This window comes from Myxocyprinus asiaticus, chromosome 49 (assembly GCF_019703515.2).
Source record: "Myxocyprinus asiaticus isolate MX2 ecotype Aquarium Trade chromosome 49, UBuf_Myxa_2, whole genome shotgun sequence".
NCBI lineage: Eukaryota > Metazoa > Chordata > Actinopteri > Cypriniformes > Catostomidae > Myxocyprinus > Myxocyprinus asiaticus.
Genome location: NC_059392.1, coordinates 17,258,357 through 17,279,614, shown reverse-complemented (window position 1 = coordinate 17,279,614; position 21,258 = coordinate 17,258,357). Strand labels below are relative to the sequence as shown.

Sequence of the window (21,258 nt, the reverse complement as noted above, 5' to 3'; positions counted from 1 at the left end):
CATAGTACAGAGACTGCACTTATCAGAGTTACAAATGACTTGCTCTTATCATCTGATCACGGCTGCATTTCTCTTCTAGTGCTTTTAGATCTCAGTGCTGCCTTCGACACCATAGATCATGAAATTGAATAGGCTTGAGAATTATGTTGGCATTTGTGGACAGGCATTGGCTTGGTTTAGGTCCTATTTATCTGGCCACTACCACCTTGTCTGTGTAAATGAGGAATTGTCAGATCAAACTAAAGTTAAGTATGGAGTGCCACAGGGATCAGTTTTAGGGCATCTCCTTTTCTCCTTATATGTGCTTCCCCTGGGAGACATTATCTGGAAATGTGGAATTAGTTATGCTGATGATACTCAACATTATATTTCCTCAAAACCCCAAGAAATTTCACAATTCTCCAAGTTAGCAGAGTGTATCAATGATATAAAAATTGGATGACTAGAAGTTTCCTTCTACTAAATTCTGACAAAACAGAGGTACTAATTATTGGGCCAAAATCCTCTAAAAATAGGATGCTAAAATATAATTTGACTCTTGATGGATGTACTGTCACGTTGTCTTCTACAGTGAAGAACTTAGCTGTTATATTTGATAGCAATCTGTCCTTTGAAAACCACATTTCCAGTGTTTGTAGAACAGCATTCTTCCATCTCAGAAATATTGTTAAGATACAACACCTGCTCTCTGTTTCTAATGCCGAAAAACTCATGCATTTCATGCATTCATGACCTCAAGACTAGATTATTGTAATGCATTACTGGGAGGATGTCCTGCAGGTTCCATAAATAAACTTCATTTAGTTCAAAATGCAGCAGCTTGAGTGCTGACTAGAACCAAGAAATATGATCATATCAGCCCAATCTAAGTGTCGCTATATTGGCTACCTGTGAAATTTCATATTCATTTAAAAAAAACTTTTAACTACTTACAAAGCCTTGAATGGTCTAGCTCCTCGGTACTTATGTGACCTTCTATCATGCAATATTCCATGTTCACTAAGATAAAAAATTCTGGCCTTTTAATAATACCTAGAATATCAAAATCCACAAAAGGAGGTAGATCCTTTTCCTATTTGGCTCCTAAACTATGGAACAGTTTTTGGAAGATGGTTCAGGACACACTCTCTCAGTTTAAGTCTAGACCAAGACTCATCTTTTCAGCCAGGCATACACCTAATTTATCTATCAACTTATAGTTATGCTGCATTAGTTAGTTCTGCTGGAACCGGAACCAGAAACACATCTCATATTTTATAATCATGTTTTAAAGTGAATGGCATCCACGCTAATATTATTCTATTTGTTTCCCTGTCTAAACCTCGGGATACATATACTGAGGTTACCAGTCCTGCCTGATGTGCGACTCCCACTACTACATGTTGCTGTGTGATGATGACTAACACTGCCTGAAACTTGGATTTAAGATGGACTCCACCGGAAATTAATCTGCTACAAGCTTACAGTCGTACAGTGCATCTTAATGACCTCTGCCTGCATCACCTTGATCAAAGGATGGACTCATAAAATGGAATATGTAGATAATAAATTAGTTGCAGCCTTCATCAGCCAAATAACAATAAACAATGCATTTGATTGCACTTCCGCAGTTAATTAAGAATGTACAGTACTGTGCAAAAGTTTTAGGCACTTGTGAAAAACTTTCAAAGTGAGGATTTCTTAAAAAAATAATGACATAAATAGTTTTCATTAATCATTAACTTCATACAAAGTCCAGTAAACAAAAAAAGAGCTAAATCAATATTTGGTGTGAACACTTTTGCCTTCAAAACAGCACCAATTCTCCTACTTACACCTGGACACAGTTTTTCTTGGTTGTTGGCAGAGAATTCGCCACAGTTCTTTTATTTATTTAGGCTGTCTCTTATACTTCTGTCTCTTTGTGTAATCCCAAACTAACCCGATGTTCAGTGGGGGGCTCTGTGAAGGCCATGCCATCTGTTACAGGGCTCCCTGTTCTTCTATTCTATTTGCAAAAGGAATGTTTGGGAGTATAAAATGTATATTTCCTATTTACACTAAAGTAGAAGATATAAATAACCATCTTAAGACAAATGTTTTTGGGAAACATCTTATGTGCCTAAGACTTTTGCACAGTACTGTAAATTCTAATACTTTAGTCATTAATCTTACAGTTAAATCAATATCTTTTTGTTTTTTAAACATTGGCTCCTAACACTTACTTAGTTTACTAATTTTAAATCTTAACTTGTACTACACATAAATAACTAATATTGGCATTATATTTATGCTGTTTAGTCAGAGGGGAACTGGCCCCCACAGTGAGCCTGTTTCCTCCCAAGATTATTTTTCTCCATTAACCAACATCTTATGGAGTTTTGTGTTCCTTGCCACAGTCACCTTAAGCTTGCTCACTGAGGGTCTAAATATAAATATTATTATTTTCTATGATTTTTTTAAGGCACAATTTACAATCATGTCTTTTTTTTTTAAACCGCACCATTATGACTCGAAGACATGTTGGGCCTCATGTATTCAGATAGAAGACAAAGGCAGGCCTAACACAGTCATAAAACCTAACTCAGCCCCCCACATATCAAGTCGTAAATCTTACTGATAAAAACCGTGCCAAAATCAAACAAAGGGAGTCCAAAACAGACTACAAATCCCATGAAGCCTTGCTCACTAAAGGATCGAACTCTCAACTCCTATTGGATGAGGCACACGACAGAACGCACCTCAACCATGACATCATCAAGAGTAGAAATACCTCTGAAATGCTTCCGGGATTTGCTTCCAGCAACTTTGCTTGCAGTGGGTAGATGCAGCTCATTGCTGATCTCAGGTGCAACCTCGTGGCACAAGGAAGTAACGTCCGACTTGAAACTGTGGCCATACAATCTCCATCTCACTGGACGAGTTGAGATTACTCTGTGTTCAACCAAACACTCTAACGGATCCGAAGGAGACCACCGAGCAATCCGCATCTTCATCCGTTTGCCTGCAGAAGTGAAGAGATTAAAGATTTCTCTTCCATCTTCAATCAAGTCAACATTTCTGATTTCTCCGCCAGCCCGCCGAGAATCAGCAGCCGTACACCCGCCGACAGAGCGAGGAAACGGCCTCCCGTCATCACCCGAGCCTCGAGGAACCAAGTCTGAGTTAAAGGATGGATGAACACACATTCTGCATCCTCATGCGATTCAAGTAAGAGGTTTACGTCTGGGCAGAGATAGAATATTATAGTGTGTTATTCTTGTGTTTCAAGGTTTTTGCTTGCACAGTTTACGGACCACCATGTTCGCTCATTATTAATACTCAGGGTATTAATTATCACGAATTTGGTCCAACCAAATTGGACTGTTGTGCATTTTCGCCATCGTGGGTGAGACCAGCAAACTGAGTTTATCCATTAAAGAATCAAAGAAAGCTTGACTGTTTACGAGCCATCCACCGCGCCTCTGAGTGATAAACTAACAACTGCTTTCTCTCCCACAATCGCGAAATCGGCTTTGGGGTCGTCACTTAATTCTCTCTCTCTCTCTCGTACTAACCACACACACACACACGCGACCCCTCACAAACATTCTGGCACACATTTTTGGCTCGTAGATAGCTTCGTGCTAAAGCTCAGCTTTGTCCCTAAGCTATCGTACAAGTGGATACACGCGGTAACTGGTAGACGCCATTGACTGGTTTCTCTCCGCCCACATTCGCGGCCATATTCCCTGGCCGGAAGTCTCGCGTGACACACTCTCCACGAGAGTCACGTCCACCATTTTGTGCATGTCCTTCCTTACACACACACACACACACACACACACACGCTCGCTCTCACACTCACACACACACACCCTCATGTGTTATAGGATTACTTTGACTTCCATATCTAATCATATCACTGTTTAGTTTGTAGTTGTAAGTCGGAAGTTTATTGACTGCATTGTATTAATTATTAATTGATATTACTGCATAAATAAACTTTGTAATATAAACAAAGAGAAGTGTTTTGGTTTGTTTTGCATACGCCTGTGTCATGCTGACGGGATGTCAGTGCTCGGATTCAAGCCTTCATTCATTGTTTTTTTCCCGAAAATCGATATTCTTCGGATGTCGATTTTCCTAAGAAATCAATCTAATATTGAGACTGTTATACTATCTGGTTATTAGTCCTTGATTCCAGGGTGGTGCCCCATCAATATTAATCCTCATTAATATTCTGTTGATTTTTGATAATTGATAATTATCTTTGATGATTGTTGAATTTGAATGATCAATAAGCTAGTGTTAATTTTAATTAATGTTTCATCGATGTTAATGATTGGTGATTATCTTTGATAATTGTTGATTTAAAGGATTAAAAAAGCTAACACTGATTCTCATCAATGTTCTATTGATTTTAATAATTAATAATGATCTTTGATAATTATTAAGTATTGCTAATAACCAAACCCGCTCCTAAACGTAACACACTACATTTACTGGAGCCCCATATGAGGTTTTAATGAGTTAGATTCAATTAATTAATTAAAATATTAATTAATAACTAAAGAAATAATTATTAATTATTTCTGATAGTAACACTGATCTAAACAACCAGTAAAGCCCTACAGACATTACTATATTACAGATTTTGCTGATGAAGCATAATTTTCTGTAAAGCTGCTTTGAAATGATGTGTGTTGTTAAAAGCGCTATACAAATAAAAATGACTTGACTTGACAATTGCCAGTGCAAATAGCTGGTGCTTGATGGGGTTCTAGGCATTCTGCTATCAATGTTCTCAATTATCTGTGCATTATATCCCTTATACTGCATCACTATTGCTTTTCAAGCAGAAATGTATCATTTTATTTGAGTTTCGGTTCTCACCGATCATGTTAGCCCTAAACTTTCTCACATTGGGGAATCAGGCTTCAATATTCATGCAATTCATCATGCATAAATACTTCAATGTATGGGATCTGATTACATCTGTTAAGATGATGATTCTTGTGTTCTGTCGGTGCTCCTATCGCATGTTTAATCACAGAGTGTTTTCTTGACTCAAATGTCCACATCCCAGTTCCTCTTAAAGGGGAAGTATCATCTGTTGCTGTGTGCCCTCTGGCACCTAGTGGTAGGCATTGCCCTTTACATTCCTATTTCATTAACAGCACAATGCATTTGCAGCTCTACTACAAGAAATAATCAAATCAAAACAAGGGGGTACTAATTCACACAGTTATGTTACATGTTCTTTTTTAGAGTCATTCTGGCATCTTACAGTGTAGAAATTTGCAATATTCTGGGTTACTGTAATGTAATGTTACTGGGTTAATTATTTTTATAAGTGATAGGACTTGGAGCTTCCTAACAATGGGGCTTTGTCACAAACATTTGAAATTCCAAAGCTTCATTACTCAAGTTTCTGCATATGGTTACATTTTCTGCATCTGCTGGTCAAAACATAAACTCACATTAATGCTCTACTACTTTAGATTTACAACATTATATTTTATTTTAAATTACCTGTGCAATTTGGTCATTTTGCTCCGTTCACTATATATGTGCTTGTGGTCAGGGCAGTAACATTTAGTTGCAGGTAAGTATTTGCATTACTTTATTGGGATAATGCCCATGCTGGATTAATGCTTCTTTTGAAGCAGATACCGAATATTCCGTTCGATTGAAGCATCACACAACATGGATTATGCATATGTGTTGTTGGTTTGACATAGGCTTCAACAGAAGTCTCGGTGTCTAACATCACATCATTATTTGCACATATTTGCCTTTTGATCTGCATGTTATGTCATTCGCCAGTCTCTTGACATCTTAGTCATCTAAGATTTCAAATAGAAAGATAACCATTTAAAGGCATTTTCCATTCCTTAACTTTCATTAATAATTTATATGCTTTGGTTTTACTGTTTACTTTTCATAATATATCGTAGTTAATTGCATGAAATGTATTTATTTTTTTCCCCTTCTTCTGGAAGACCACTCTATTATATAACAGTTCACATGTAATTTTCCATTAGTTTCTCTGGTAAGTGCATCCATGCTCACCCTTTTCACAAGGGCCATATGCAGTGCAAATGATGAAGCCTTTTGTCTATGCTTCACCACAACCGCGGTGCTCCTGCCATTGGCTCAATCCATCTCCTAAGCAGTGTGTTCTCCAGGTGCCGCAACTGTGGCTTATTTCTGCTATCGGCTAAGTACATCTCCTAAGCAGCGCAAAAGTGCTGTCCAGGTGTTGTCCAGGCGCCGCAACTGTGGCATGTCTTTCAGGTCGTGCTTCTAATCATCCCATGACATCGCAAATGTGGTTGATAAATAAAGCATTTATTCTCCCTTCACATGGCAAAGCACTATTTATATTTACAGGAGTATTGTACAAACAATGCTCGCCCTTATCACAATGCTCGCCCTTATCATAGGTCTCAAACGCAAAATGCTGTTATCCTTGCAAGGGTATTGCACAAACAACGTCGCCTTTTGTAGGGATTAAACGCAAACGTTGTTTGTCCTTTTGCAGGGTTTTGCACAAGCAACATCCCCCTTATCATAGGTCTCAAACACAAAATGCTGTTATCCTTGCAAGAGTATTGCACAAACAATGTCACCCTTATCATAGGGCTCATCACAAATGTTGTTTGCCCTTTTGCAGAGGTATTGCACAAACTATGCCTGGGCTTTTTGGAAGGACTCAATCACAAAGCAAGAGCTCAGTCACAAGCATTGTTTACCCTTCTGTAAACAAGGCATATTGCACAAACAAGGTTCACCCATTTGCAGGGGCACAAACATTCTCATAAGCTAGCCTACCCATCTGCAGGGAATGGCTCAATAGTAATATGTTTGTACAGTCATGTACAGGCTTATGTTCACATCATTCATTTATATTTCCTCTTCTTTCAGATTTTTCCCTCACCTTCGGAAGACCTGGTTGTTGTCCTGAGCCTAATTTACTAGTTTTGTATTTTATTTTTGGAGCATATGTTTAAAATTAGGTTCTAATCTTTTTGGGGTAATTTCCTCTCCCCTGCCGTCATCGCTTTCCAGCAGGAGCTTATGGTTAAATCAAGTATCGGAGTGCTGAACCATATGACGGGCTTACGCCAAATGATCTATATATTTCTACATTTGTATTCATTTCAATCATCCAAGTCTTTTCTGATAGAATATCCATCAGAGCAGAGCATTCATCTGTGTAAATTAAGCTATTTCTAGGTGATATTAGATACAGACATCTGTAACTACATTTTTGAAATTCATTATGCTCTTGTGTGTAAACGTTAAGGACATGAATGAGAATGAGTGTGTTGAATAAATTACTGTCAAAAATTACAAAAATGCAGCGTAATAAATGGACATAGCATCTCCAGTATTTCCACAAGAGAAAAACAAGAATAAAGATTACTGATTGGCACCAGAATATAATTCTGAAATAAAAGCTGAATAATGCCCTCACCTAACCATAACCAGTTTAAAACCTTTCATGTTAATGTCACAGTATATTTTTCACATTTATTTAGGACAGTGGTTCCTAAACTTGTCCTTGTGTCCCCCACACACTCCACATTTTGGATATCTCCCTAATCAAAGTGTCACATAAGGGAGACAAAATGTTTACTGGTGGGTGGCCTCCAGGAGTGGTTCATGGTTTGGGAACAACTGTATTTAAAATATTTATGATGTATGTGAAACCTGTTGAGTTCTCCTGAAATCTTACCAGTTTCTGGGTGAGTCCTGGTGGTGCCCAGTCATAGGTGACTGTGCTGAAGGTCGGGTCTTTACGGGAGACCACCGGGTTGGTGACGATCATGTGATTGCGTTTGTAGACCCTCAGCCCATCTCCTCCCTTCACTTTAGCCGTGAGATGAGCATAGCGGGACTCTGCCAGTAGTCTGCCCACCTTAAGGTCATCTTCGCTATTGGAGCCAGACACATGCTCCTCCTGACTGCAGTGACACTGACTGCAGGCTTTTCTGTGCACAAATACACACAGAGTCCACAGTGAATTAAAGCACGTTTTTTTAAACCTTTAAAGACAGACTTATCGTGAGCTGTGAGGTTGTTCATTGATAATATATGCCTATATGCTCAAGTCATTAGTCCTCGTTATTTCAACTTCATAAAAAAAGTGTTTGATAGTGGAATTTGTGGTGAATAACTACACTACCCATGACCCAGCAGAGAAAGATCGACTAATCAGAGAATTGCGGCAAACAAAGTGCACCAAAAGAGCTTTGCAGCGAGTTTCTACACTTACAATCAGCAACTGTAAATCAATAATTTTATATTTTTCCATTGTGATTAATTTGATTATTGTAGGGCTTTACCGGTTGTTTAAAATCAGTGTTACTATCAGAAATAATTAATAATTATTAATTATTTCTGTAGTTATTAATTAATATTTAAATTAATTAATTGGATCTAACTCATTAAAACCTCATATGGGGCTCCAGTAAATGTAGTGTGCTATGTTTAGGAGCAAGTTTGGTTATTAGCAATACTTAATAATTATCAAAGATAATTACTAATTATTAAAATCAATAGAACATTGATGAGAATCAATGTTAGCTTTTTTAAATCCTTTAAATCAACAGTTATCAAAGATAATCGTTAATTGTTAACATCGATGAAACATTAATTAAAATTAATACTAGCTTATTGATCATTCAAATTCAATCATCCAAGATAATTATCAATTATCAAAAATCAATAGAATATTAATAAGGATTAACATTGACGGGGCACCACCCTAGAATTAGGGACTAATAACCAAATAGTAAAACAGTCTCAATATTAGATTGTTTTCTTAAGAAAATCGACATCTGAAGAATATCAATTTTCAGGAAAAAAACAATGAATGAAGGTTTGAATCCGAGCACTGACATCCCGTCAGCATGACACAGGCGTATGCAAAACAAACCAAAACACTTCTCTTTGTAATATAGACAAAAGTTTATTTATGCAGTAATATCAATTAATAATTAATACAATGCAGTCAATAAACTTCCGACTTACAACTACAAACTAAACAGTGATATGATTAGATATGGAAAAAAATAATCCTATAACACATAAGGTGTGTGTGTGACAGTGTGTGTGTGTGTGTGTGTGTCAGTGTGGTTAGTGAGAGAGAGAGAGAGAGAGAGAGAGAGAGAGAGAGAGAGAGAGAGAGAGATTATTAAGTGACAGCCCGAAAGCTGATTTCGCGATAGCTGAAGAGAAAGCAGCCGTGTTCATCACTCAGAGACGCGGTTTTACGAGCGGGGCTCGTAAAAGTCCTGCATTATTTGACTCTAATGGATGAACTCAGTTTCTGTCTCACCTGCGACGGCGAAATTGCACAACAATCCAAATTGGTTGGACCACTATACAGCAAAACAAATTCGTGATCATTAATACCCTGAGTATTAATAATGAGCGGACATGGCGGTCCGTAAACTGTACAAGCAAAAACCTTGAAACACAAGAATAACACGCTATAATATTCTATCTCTGCCCAGACGTAACTTCTTACTTGAATCGCATAAGGACACAGGTAGAATGTGTTTTCCTCCGTCCTTTAACTTTGACCAGGTTCCTTGAGGCTCGGGTGATGACGGGAGGCCGTTTCCTCACTCTGTCGGCGGGCAGTACGGCTGTTGATTCTCGGCGGGCTGGCGGAGAACTCAGAAATGTCGACTTGATTGAAGATGGAAGAGAAATCTTTAATCTCTTCACTTCTGTAGGCCAACGGATGAAGATGCGAATTGCTCAGCGGTCTCCTTCGGATCTGTTAGAGTGTTTGGTTGAACACAGAGTAATCTCAACTCATCCAGTGAGATGGAGATTGTATGGCCACAGTTTCAAGTCGGACATTACTCCCTTGTGCCACGAGGTTGCACCAGAGAGCAGCAAAAGCTACGTCTTTATTCGGTGAACGAAGTCGCTGGAAGCGAAATCTTTAAGCGTTTCAGAATTATTTAAACTCCTGATGATGTCATGTTTGAGGGACGTTCTGTTGTGTGCCTCATCCAATAGGAGTTGAGCGCTCGATCCTTTAGTGAGCAAGGCGTCATGGATCTGTAGTCTGTTTTGGACTCCCTTTGTTTGATTTTGGCGCGATTTTTATCAGTAAAATTTACAGCATGGAGGGGGCTGAGTTAGGTTTTACGACTGTTAGGCCTGCCTTTGTCTTCTATCTGAATACATGAGGCCCAACATTATGTTATTCACAATGCTTCATGGGATTGTAGTTCGTGCCCGCATTACAGACGTTAAGTACACAGTCTTTAACTTTGATTTGAAGCAAAAATGAATTTGAAAATTGGACAAAAAAATAGTTTGTAATTGTGATTCACCTAGGAGCTGGTTGGTTTAGTTGATGGCTTAGAACTCTTTCATATAGGATTTTATAAAATCCATATAGGAAAAATCAATGAGAAAAATACTTCCAGAACCAAGACGGCTATAAACAGTGGATGGGCACTGTTGCACTGTATTTGAATTTTGTGTTTTTTAGTTCAAGTGTGTTCTACTATAACATATTATGCATACATACCACATTATATGCTAGTGTAGTGTACATATAATATATGCTAGTATACTTTTTATAATTTACAGCAGATATAAAACATGTAAAATGTAAGACACACCAAAAATACTGACTATGATACTGACATATACAATATAATGACTCGTGTTGCACTACACAGATTTTCGGCCAATCAAATGCTTTTTTTTTTTTTTTTTTTTAAAGGAACACGTTTTTGTGTTGGTAAAACTGCCTTTGTCAAATCATTTAAATAATTTCATTAAAGCAGACAAGTACTGTATAAGAACAGCAATTACTGTGATTTCCAAGAAAGACATAAGAAAAGAAAATAATTATCCAAACAACTTGTTATCAGTGTTTCAGTTTCAGCATGATTTCTATAAACATTCATCTTTGTAAATTCTCACAGAAACACTCACAGCACACACACACACACACACACACACACACACACACACACACACACACACATTACATTTACATTTATTAATTTAGCAGATGCTTTTATCCAAAGCTACTTAGAAAATGAGCAAGGATAGAACATCCCCCCCCCCCCCACACACACACAAAAACACACACAAACACACACATAGACACATACTGACAGTGAATCCAGCATTCCAAAAAAAGAAGGAATGAGATGTGGAAGAATTTCCCTCTCTTTCCTTACATCTGTAGTCGAAAGAATAAATTACCTCCAGGAATGTGGCTCTAATCCAGTGCAGATCCCTTTACATGTCAGACACGACGCACCCCTTCCTGCTGCCGCCCGCCCCACCGACATCTGGAGAGAGAGAGAGGAAAATCAGTATTCAGAGAATGGCAGCAAAGTAAATTATTTTACTCACTGCAGAGACTTCTTATAATATACACAGATTCTTTAAATTTGAGAAACTGAATCAAACATTAGAGATTATAAAAATACATCTTTTTTTTTTTTTTTTTTTTTTTTTAAAGCTGCAGTGTGTAAAAGGCCTAATTTCGTGGACTAAATTAATTGCATGACACAAAATGCAGTATTTCATGACGAAATGCAATTACATTTGCATTTCCTGAACAGTAAGACAAAAGCCAGTAGCATTTTGTCTACAAAAATGTAAAGTCAGCACTTTTATTTTACATTTCTTGGATAACAGAAAAGATCTTAAGTGGACGAAATGCATTTAGTTGATGAAAAGCAAATTCTGTCATTGAGATGTTTTGTCCACAAAAGGGGTTGTCTGGATAACAAAATGCATTTCGTCCACAAAATAATTTTTGTACATTCCATTTCCTAGTCTAGACAAATTCTTTTGTGGACCAAATCACGAAAATCACGAAATGGAATTTACAAAAATAATTTTTTGGATGACAAGCATAACTATACATAAACTATGTTGTAAATTTAATAAACGCATGATAAATAATGACAACTGACATATCAAAGATTTTACAGCTTTAAGGTAAACCTTTTTTGAATAAATGAGTGAAGGCAGCAAGTGTTTTATCCCTGCTCTCCCCCTTCATCATGGCTTAACTTTGGCAAAATGAAGCCACATCACTTGGAAGAGATAACTTTTTTGAAAGACAAACAACCTTTTTTCAACAGTTGAAAAACCAGATTGATGGCTTTAACAAAAGCATATACCATTGATGAACAACCTCCAAGCTCACGGTAGGTCTGTTTTTAAAGGTTTCTAAGTTATTGTTAAAAATCAATCCCCTTTGGAATAAATTAATGAGATTTTTACTTCTGGAGCCAGAGTGTTGCACTCTATTCACAGTGCAGTATATAGAGAAATACTAGGTGAAAGAAGTGGGAACTGGATTACAAACTCATGCTGCCCATATGAGCACCCCCAAGACACTTCCATTAACACATTTCTAGATGTACCCATTATATTCATTTTCAAATCAAATTAATTCAATTTCAGCTTTATTGTCCCTCTAAGGGAAATTAGTTTTGCAGCAAAAGTGACAAAAAACAATAAGACAATACATAACACATAACACATACAAGATCTTGTAAAAGGAGACACCCGTCTCTCTACAAAGTGCATAAAGCATAAATAAATCATTTAAATAGAGTTCAATAGTCCAGTGGCCACTGGCACATACGAGACCTTAATTGTCTTGGTCCTGCCCTACGGTACTCTGAAGCGATGGCCTGATGGCAGTAACTCAAACTCTGCATGCAATGGATGGTCTGTAGTCTCGAGGATGGAATATGCTTTTTTTCTTACCTGTATATAAAAAAATTTGGTTAACTGGGCCTGACTCTTCCCAATAAGTTTGCCTGCCACTTTTACAAGGTTACTTTGTAGTAGTCTGTTGAGATTTCCATACCATGCAACCATACAAAAGGTTCAAACAGATTCAATAAAACACTTATAAAACAGGGTCATCATGGTCGAACACACATCAGAGGATTTCAAATTAAAATATAAATTAGAATGAAAGCAGAGTTTTTTTATTTATTTACACATCACAGGATGTTTCAGTGGACTGTGTATGAAGCAGCAGGACACAAAACATTTTCTCAAAGACAAACCGTGACAAGCTGCGACATATTCATAGGGCAGACAAACTCAGACATAAACTGACTCACAGTCACAGCAGACTGACTCTGACATGACTCCGCTGATGTCATCACTGATGTCATTGCCTCACAGCACTCATGTTAAAAGTGAAAGTGAAACACCTTTGCTGCTTCTCTCGACAGCACAGCCTCAAAGTCTCAGCACAAGTGCACACGTGTTAACTCGTATCAATGAGGGGTAAAAAGACAATATACAGAACTCTGTCTGTTGAGCACTCTTAAGGGTGAATATTCATTAAAACATCTCCTTTTGTATTCTGGAGAAAGAACACCAAACTGGTTTAGAACAACATGAGTTGTACATTATGACAGAATTTTTATTTTTGGGTTAGGGTTGTCAATATGTATGTCAATACAAAAAATATGTATGGTCCTCAAAATAGCCTTCATTTCTTTCTATGTAAAGTATTTCTTTTGGTTTTTGGGTTAAATATGACTTGGAAATGTTTTCAAGAGATGCACCCTAGAACACAAACTACAGACTAACTAAAAACATCAGTCAATCCACAAACCATTATAAAGAAGAACCCTTGAACAATGATTGTGTGGTGGTGACAGTTGTGTTTTCATTGTCATGTGTCTGTGTGAAGATCAGAATCAGTGTTCAGAGACGGAGTTTGTGTTTACAGAGAACAACAGTGAAAGACACACTGATCTGATACACACAGGTGATGACAAAAAGCAATCTCTCGGGGGCCTGGGTAGCTCAGTGGTAAAAGACGCTGGCTACCACCCCTGGATTTCGCTAGTTCGCTAGTTCAAATCCCAGGGCATGCTGTGTGACTCCAGCCAGGTCTCCTAAGCAACCAAATTGGCCCAGTTGCTACGGAGGGTAGAGTCACATGGGGTAACCTCCTCATGGTTGTTATAATGTGGTTCGTTCTTGGTGGGGTGCGTGGTGAGTTGAGCGCAGATGCCGCGGTGGATGGCATGAAGCCTCCACACGTGCTATGTGTCTGTGGCAACACGCTCAACAAGCCACATGATAAGATGCGTGGGTTGATGGTCTCAGATGTGCAGGCAACTGGGATTAATCCTCCGCCACCCGGATTGAGGCAAATCACTATGCGACCACAAGGATTTAAAAGCGCACTGGGAATTGGGCATTCCAAATTGGGTGAAAAAGGAAAAAAAAAAAAAAGCAATCTCTCCACAAGTATCCTGAAAGTCATAATAACAAACTGCCAAACACCACTCCATACATATGCTTATTAAGCTCTGTGATGAAAGATAGGACAAAAACAACATCTAAAAAAACAAATAAAACAACACTACATGCAACCATGTTTTTAAAGCCCTTTAAAAGCTTCTAGAAATAACAGACATATTTGCTCCATGATGAAACCTGCCAGTATGTGTGAGGGGTCAGGTTCTGCATGCGTTGTGGGGACCAAATGTCCCAACAAGAACAATAAAACCCCCACAAGGTTATAAGTGGCCCAGTTGCAACCCTTTTTAACGGTTTTACATCCTTTTCCCATTAAATTATGCAGTTTGATTAGTTTTGTTTACATTTTGTATTCATGTTCTTAATGCTAATGACTAATGTTAGACGTGGCCATAATCACATGACATGGTCTTGGAAAATGTTTAATAAAACATCTTGGTTACTGATGTAACCTCTGTTCCCTGATGGAGGGAACGAGACATTGTGTCGATGTAGTGACACTAGAGGTTCGATCTTGAGAGTCCCAATCACCTTTGCTTAAAATAGAAAAGGCCAATGAGAATTGGTGAGTGGAATTTGCATGCCACTCTCCGCCCCCGGACATATGGGTATAAAAGGAGATGGCGTGCACCACTCATTCAGATTTATGCTGAGGAGCCGACAGAGAGTCCCGGCCATGTCAGCGGCCGGTTCAGCGCTGCGGCAGGAGGGACACAATATCTCGTTCCCTCCATCAGGGAACAGAGGTTACATCAGTAACCAAGATGTTCCCTGTCTGTCACTCACTCGATGTTGTGTCAATGTAGTGACACTAGGGGTTCCTATAGGAAATGTCGCAGGTGCTGAACCGTGTCACAAGGTATGGAAGAGTGGACACGGGCAAGCTGCTGCATGCCTTGCAACAAGCGCTCAACCACGTTGTGACCTTCCAGCGAGTTAGGTAAAGCATCTCCCTAGTCCCGTTAAGGGGAGATGGGGCACTTACCCAAGTAGGCTATCGGCGGTGCCTTTCCTGATTTGCTGTTAAGCAATTTTTCAGTTGTGGCTGAAATCTTTCTTGGTCTACCTGACCGTGGCTTGGTATCAAGAGATCCCCAAATTTTCCTCTTCTTAATAAGTGATTGAACAGTACTGACTGGCATTTTCAAGGCTTTGGATATCTTTTATATCCTTTTCCATCTTTATAAAGTTCCATTACCTTGTTTTGCAGGTCTTTTGACAGTTCTTTTCTGCTCCCCATGACTCAGTATCTAGCCTGCTCAGTGCATCCATGTGAGAGCTAACAAACTCATTGACTATTTATACACAGGCACTAATTGCAATTTAAAAAGCCACAGGTGTGGGAAATTAACCTTTAATTGCCGTTTAGACCTGTGTGTGTCACCTTGTGTGTCTGTAACAAGGCCAAACATTCAAGGGTATGTAAACTTTTGATCAGGGCCATTTTGGTGATTTCTGTTATCATTATGATTTAAAAAGGAGCCAAATAACTATGTGATGATAAATGGCTTCATATGATCACGATCCTTAAATAAAAGACAGTTTTTTTGCAAGATCAGTCATATTTTCAAAATCAATGCCAAAATTTCAAAATTTCTGCCAGGGTATGCAAACTTTTGAGCACAACTGTGCTTGCGCGGCCCCAGAGGCCAGCTGTGCACCAAGGCACCCGTGCCGAGGGGAGCCTCGGACAGGGAGTACCAAAGGGGGCAGTGAGACAACTTTTGGGAGGTAAACAGGTCTACCTGCGCCTCCCCGAATCTCTCCCAAATCAGCTGGACTACATGCGTCCACTGCACCCGGACCAACACATGCTTGCCCTGAATCAACGGCCGAAGACTCTGCAGGGCCAGCAATACCGCCAGCAACTCTAAGCAGTTGAAGCTCTGCCAAAGAAGTCGAGGCTCTCCCCTGTCCAGAGCCCCGAGACTGCCTGCCCATTGCACACGGCACCCCAGCCCGAGTTCGAGGCATCTGTCATGTTCACAACATGCCTTGAGACCAACTCTAGGGGAACACCTGCCTGAAGACCGGGTGCCGTGGCGCCATGCCTATCTCAGGACTCGAGTCTGTAGCCAGTGCTGAAGCGGTCTCATATGTATCAACCCGAGGGGGTGAACCGCCGCCGAGGATGGCATATGTCCCAGGAGCCTCTGAAATTGTTTCACTGGCACTGCTACCTTCTGCCTGAAGGTCTTCAGGCAGGTCAGCACTGACTGAGCACGTTTGGTCATAAGACGTGCCTTGAGAGTGACCGAGTCCAACTCCATACTGAGAAAAGAGATGCTCTGCACAGGGGAGAGCTTGCTCTTCTCTTCCCAGTTGACCTGAAGCCTGAGCCGGTCGAGGTGCTGAAGCACAAGGTCCCTGTGCACACACAATAGATCTCACGAGTGAGCTAGGATTAGCCAGTCGTTGAGATAATTGAGAATGTGAATGCCCTTCTCCCTCAGTGGGGCCAGGGCAGCTTCTGCGACATTGGTAAAGGCACGAGGGGACAGGGACAAGGGGAGGACCTTGTACTGTATGCTCATCCTTCAAAGGCAAACCGAAGAAAGGGTCTGTGTCGAGGAAGCATCGATACGTGAAAGTACGTGTCCTTCAGGTCGATGGCCGCAAACCAATCCTGATGTCGTACTGACACCAGGATGCGCTTCTGCGTTAACATCTTGAACGGAAGCCTGTGTAAGGCTTTGTTCAGAGCACACAGATCCAAGATTGGGCGCGACCCTCCCTCTCTCTTGGGCACAATAAAATAAGGGCTGTAAAAGTCCTTGCGCAACTCGGCTACAGGGACGGGCTCTATTGCTCCCTTCGCCAGAAGGATGGCAACCTCCGCCCGGAGGATGGAGACACCCTCGCCCTGCACCATAATAGAGAGGATGCCACTGAACCTGGGCGGGCGTCTGGCGAACTGGATCGCGTAGCCGAGGCGAATTGTCCTGATGAGCCACAGCGAGGGGCTGGAGAGCGCTAACCAGGCCTCCAGATTTCACGCCAGCGACACCTAGGGGACGACTGGACTTACCGTGCCCGGGCAGGGTGGTTCGCGGCAAGGCAGATCAAGTGCCCCACCTGGAAGACAGCCCAGGGGGAACGTGCTGCTCCGCAAGCCCGCAACGGTGGCCGGTGACTGGGGCTGGCGAGCGACCCCAGAGACCAGCACACTTACCAGTTCGCCGGAGAATGAGGCGTTCGCCTGATTGACCGGAAAGTCTTCCAGCGCCTGGCTGTCGTGAGTGCGCCGACCCAGGGAATGAGGAAACTGCTGTTTTACCGACAATGTGGGCGCCGAGGCCCAGAGGGCTCCCGCCAATATAATACTTACCATACGCTGGCCCAAGGGCGATGGTGGGGCTGGAGAGTTCAGCCAGGCCAGACCGGTCGGAGTCAGTCACCTCATCCTCATGTTGCCCATGCCAGGGCCGCCTTGAAGCCTGTCTGGGGTTCTTGGAGGCCAGCTGATGGGTAGGTGGAGCCGACTTCCCGTGGGAGGATCTTCGTCTCTGAGGCCGGCATATGGGCTCCAATGGTACGGGAGCCAGGGCCGGCACTGCAGGGGAACGGCTCTGGCTAGAAGCAGAAGGGGCACGGGACAAAGGAGGCCTGAAGGCGGCCGAGTCGCGCCGTGGCAAGATGTGCTTAATCGTCTCAGTCTGCTTCCTCACGGCGACGGTGTCACCAAATAGCCACCCTTGGGAGATGGGTGCATCGAAAAAGCGGACTTTCTCTGCGTCACGCATCTTCACAAGGTTGAGCCACAGGTGCCGCTCTTGGACCACAAGAGTGGACATCGTCCGGCCCAGGGCACGCACCGTGACTTTTGTTGCCCATAAGGCGAGGTCGGTTGCAGTACGCAGTTCCTGCATCAGCCCTGGGTCGGTTCTATCCTCGTGCAGATCTTTCAGCGCCTTGGCCTGGTGGACCTGTAGGATGGCCATGGCGTGCAGGGTGGAAGCAGCTTGACCGCGGCCTTGTAAGCCTTCATCATTAATGAGGAAGAGAACTTACAGGCCTTGGAAGGGAGCCTTGGTCGGTCGCACCAGGTGGCTGCACCCTGCGGGCATAAATGCACCGCTACGGTGCGCTCTACCTGGGGTAGCTCGACATATCCCTTAGCCGCTCCGCCATCGAGGGTACTTAGGATGGTTGAGTCCACAAAGCGTGTACGGGCAGAAAAAGGTGCCTTCCACGACTTCGTTAACTCCTCGTGCACTTCCGGTAAGAAAGTCACCGGGGCGGGGCGTGGCCGTGAGTCGTGCTCCAAGCCCAGAAACCAATCATCCAGCTGTGAACACTCAGGGCAGGGTGGAGGGTTACACTTCAGCCCGATGTTCACAGCCACCTGGGCAAGCACAGCTCCATCTCAGCATCCGCCTCATCCTGTGCTCTACTGCCCGTGGGTGGGAGCTCAGAACATTCGTTCTGAACATCCGCTTCCGACAGCAGAAGCCCACCCTCCGATGCTGCAACAGAAAGCTCATCCTCGTCGCGAGCCACAAACAACACATTAAATCCTCCCTGAGGCAGACCGCCTGTATCGCTCGACAGCTCTTCCAGATAGAACGAGCGTGCTGGGGGATGGGAGGTCCGTGGGGGTTGAGCCGGCGAAAACGCTCCCATATCCACATCTAGATCACCCGCGGTGCTTGCCGACCCGGCCGGCTGAGCATCAGCCCAGGACGGAGCAGGTTTGGGAGCAGCCACGGTGGCTCCTTGCTTCATGAAGAAGGAAGTGAGCCACGACCGCAACGTTCTGATGGGCATGTTCTTACAATGAGAACATAACCCTTCCACGAAAGCTGCCTCGGTGTGCTGGAGCCCCAAGCACTCGAGACAGATTTCATGGCTGTCTGGAGGGGAGAGATAACGGCCACATCCAGTAGCGCAAATGCGGAAGGACATCTTTAAAAAGACGGCAAACATTTGCGCGAGCTCTTTTAGAAGGAAATATACTCTTTTGAATATGCTCTTTTAGCACCCACGGACTCAACCGCCGAAGCACCCAGGGGAAGCACACCACTCGACCGTGCGAGGGTGACCGCTGATATGCCCCGTAAAATCCAGCAACGTAAACGAAAGGTGAGAGGATGAACACAAGCATTCATTCGGCTCTGAAGAAAAAATCTGAATGAGTGGTGCATGCCATCTCCTTTTATACCCATATGTCCAGGGGCGGAGAGTGGCATGCAAATTCCACTCGCCAATTCTCATTGGCCTTTTCGATTTTAAGCAAAGGTGAGTGGGGCTCTCAAGATTGAACCCCTAGTGTCACTACATCGATACAACGTAGAGTGAGTGACAGACAGTGAACTCGAGTTTTAAAGTTATCATCCTCAGATTTGAAATAGAACATTATCAGACTTGTGGCTTTAGCACCATTGTGTTTCTATGCATCAACAAGGTCAGTGTCATATTATTTAATAAAATAAAAAAAATGTTTTGGAAATACAGTGGCTATAAAAAGACTACACACCACTGTTAAAAATAGCATTTATTTATTTATTTATTTATTTTGAAAAATATGAATCCAAGATCTTTTTCTACCTTTAATGTGATATTGAAACCAACAAAATTCAAGGAATAAACAAACAGAAAATTTTAAGAAAAAAAAATGAAAAATGTAAAACTTAAAATTACCTGGTTGCAAAATGTGCACACCCTTCTATAATGGGGCATTATAAACAGTGACTCTGTTTGGAATTCATTCAATCACATTCAAACTCTTACTTGAAAGTAATTATAATCCTTCTTTTATGAATTAAGTGATTCTGATTAACCCTGAATAAAAATCAGCTGTTTCTGTAGGATTTTCTTGGCATCTTCTTGGTTGCATCTTACTGCATAAGCCATGGTCAGCAAAGAGCTTAAAAATGATGTGTGGGGTCTCATTGTGAAGAGGTACCAACCCAAGGAGAGGGGTACAAAAGAATTTCCAAAACATTAGATGTGCCACGGAACACCGTGAAGGCCATCATCAACAAATGGAGAAAATGGGGCACCACAATGGCATTCCAAAGAACAGGGCGCCCATCAAACATTTATGAAAAAACAAGAAAACTTATCAGGGAGGCTGTCAAGAGGCCTACAGCATCATTAAAGGAGCTGCAAGAATATCTGGCAAGTACTGGTCACTTGCTGCATGTGACAACAATTTCCTGTATTTGTATGGGCTATGGGATTGGGCAGAAAGATGGAAGCCATTACTCAAAAATTTGGCCAGAAAATATATCCAATAACCCAAAATCATGTGGCAATATTTTATGGTCTGATGAAACAAAGGTGGAACTTTTTGGTAATCATTTTAAAAGGTATGTGTAACACTTTTCAGTGGAAGGAGGAGGTGAGAAGCAGATTTCCTGGTTCAGGTAAGCGTTTTTTTATTTTCCTCAGTGCAGCACAACACGCCCTCAGGGCTTTACGTTGTTGGCAAACACAGTCTAAAAACATCCACAAACTAGCTTACAAAATAAACTTTCAAATTTACAATCATCAAAACTTCTGGCTTCATAGTCCGTGCCCAGGCTCTCTCTCCCCTCTAACTGCTGTGTGGCTCTATTTATGCCGCTCTCCCCGTGCTTGCTGAAATTAGAGACAGGTGTTAGACATCATTTAACTCAGGTGTAAGCGCCCTTACCGCTTTCTCTCTCTCCGGAGAGATGCTTGACCACGCCCCCGCTGCCACAGTATGTTTGGTGCAAAAAAGACCGCTCACCACCCAAACAACAGCATACCCACAGTGAAGCATGGTGATGGAAGCATCATGCTATGGGGCTGCTTCTTTTCAGCTGTGTCTGAGGCACTGGTCAAGATAGAAGGAATCATGGAGAGTGCCAAATACCAGTCCATTTTGTCCAAAGGTGCTTCAACCAAGTATTAGTTGAGGGGTGTGCACACTTATGCAACCAGTTAATTGTCTTTCCTTTTTCTTTTTTATTTCTTCTAAAAAGTTTCCATTTGTTGTCCACTTGAATTTGGTTGAATACATTATCACAT

At 41.6% G+C, this 21,258-nt stretch overlaps 1 protein-coding gene across 1 annotated transcript in view; it reads right to left on the bottom strand.

Moving 5' to 3' along the window:
• The window catches only part of LOC127438276 (LIM and cysteine-rich domains protein 1-like), a 99,567-nt gene that overhangs the window by 70,561 nt on the left and 7,748 nt on the right, over nucleotides 1-21,258 (bottom strand). Inside the window, exons 2-3 of the mRNA XM_051693758.1 lie at nucleotides 11,212-11,300; nucleotides 7,703-7,958 (exon numbers count right to left, since the gene is read on the bottom strand). Of these exons, the coding sequence (XP_051549718.1) occupies nucleotides 7,703-7,958; nucleotides 11,212-11,300 (345 nt within the window). The remainder of the gene's footprint in view (nucleotides 1-7,702; nucleotides 7,959-11,211; nucleotides 11,301-21,258) is intronic.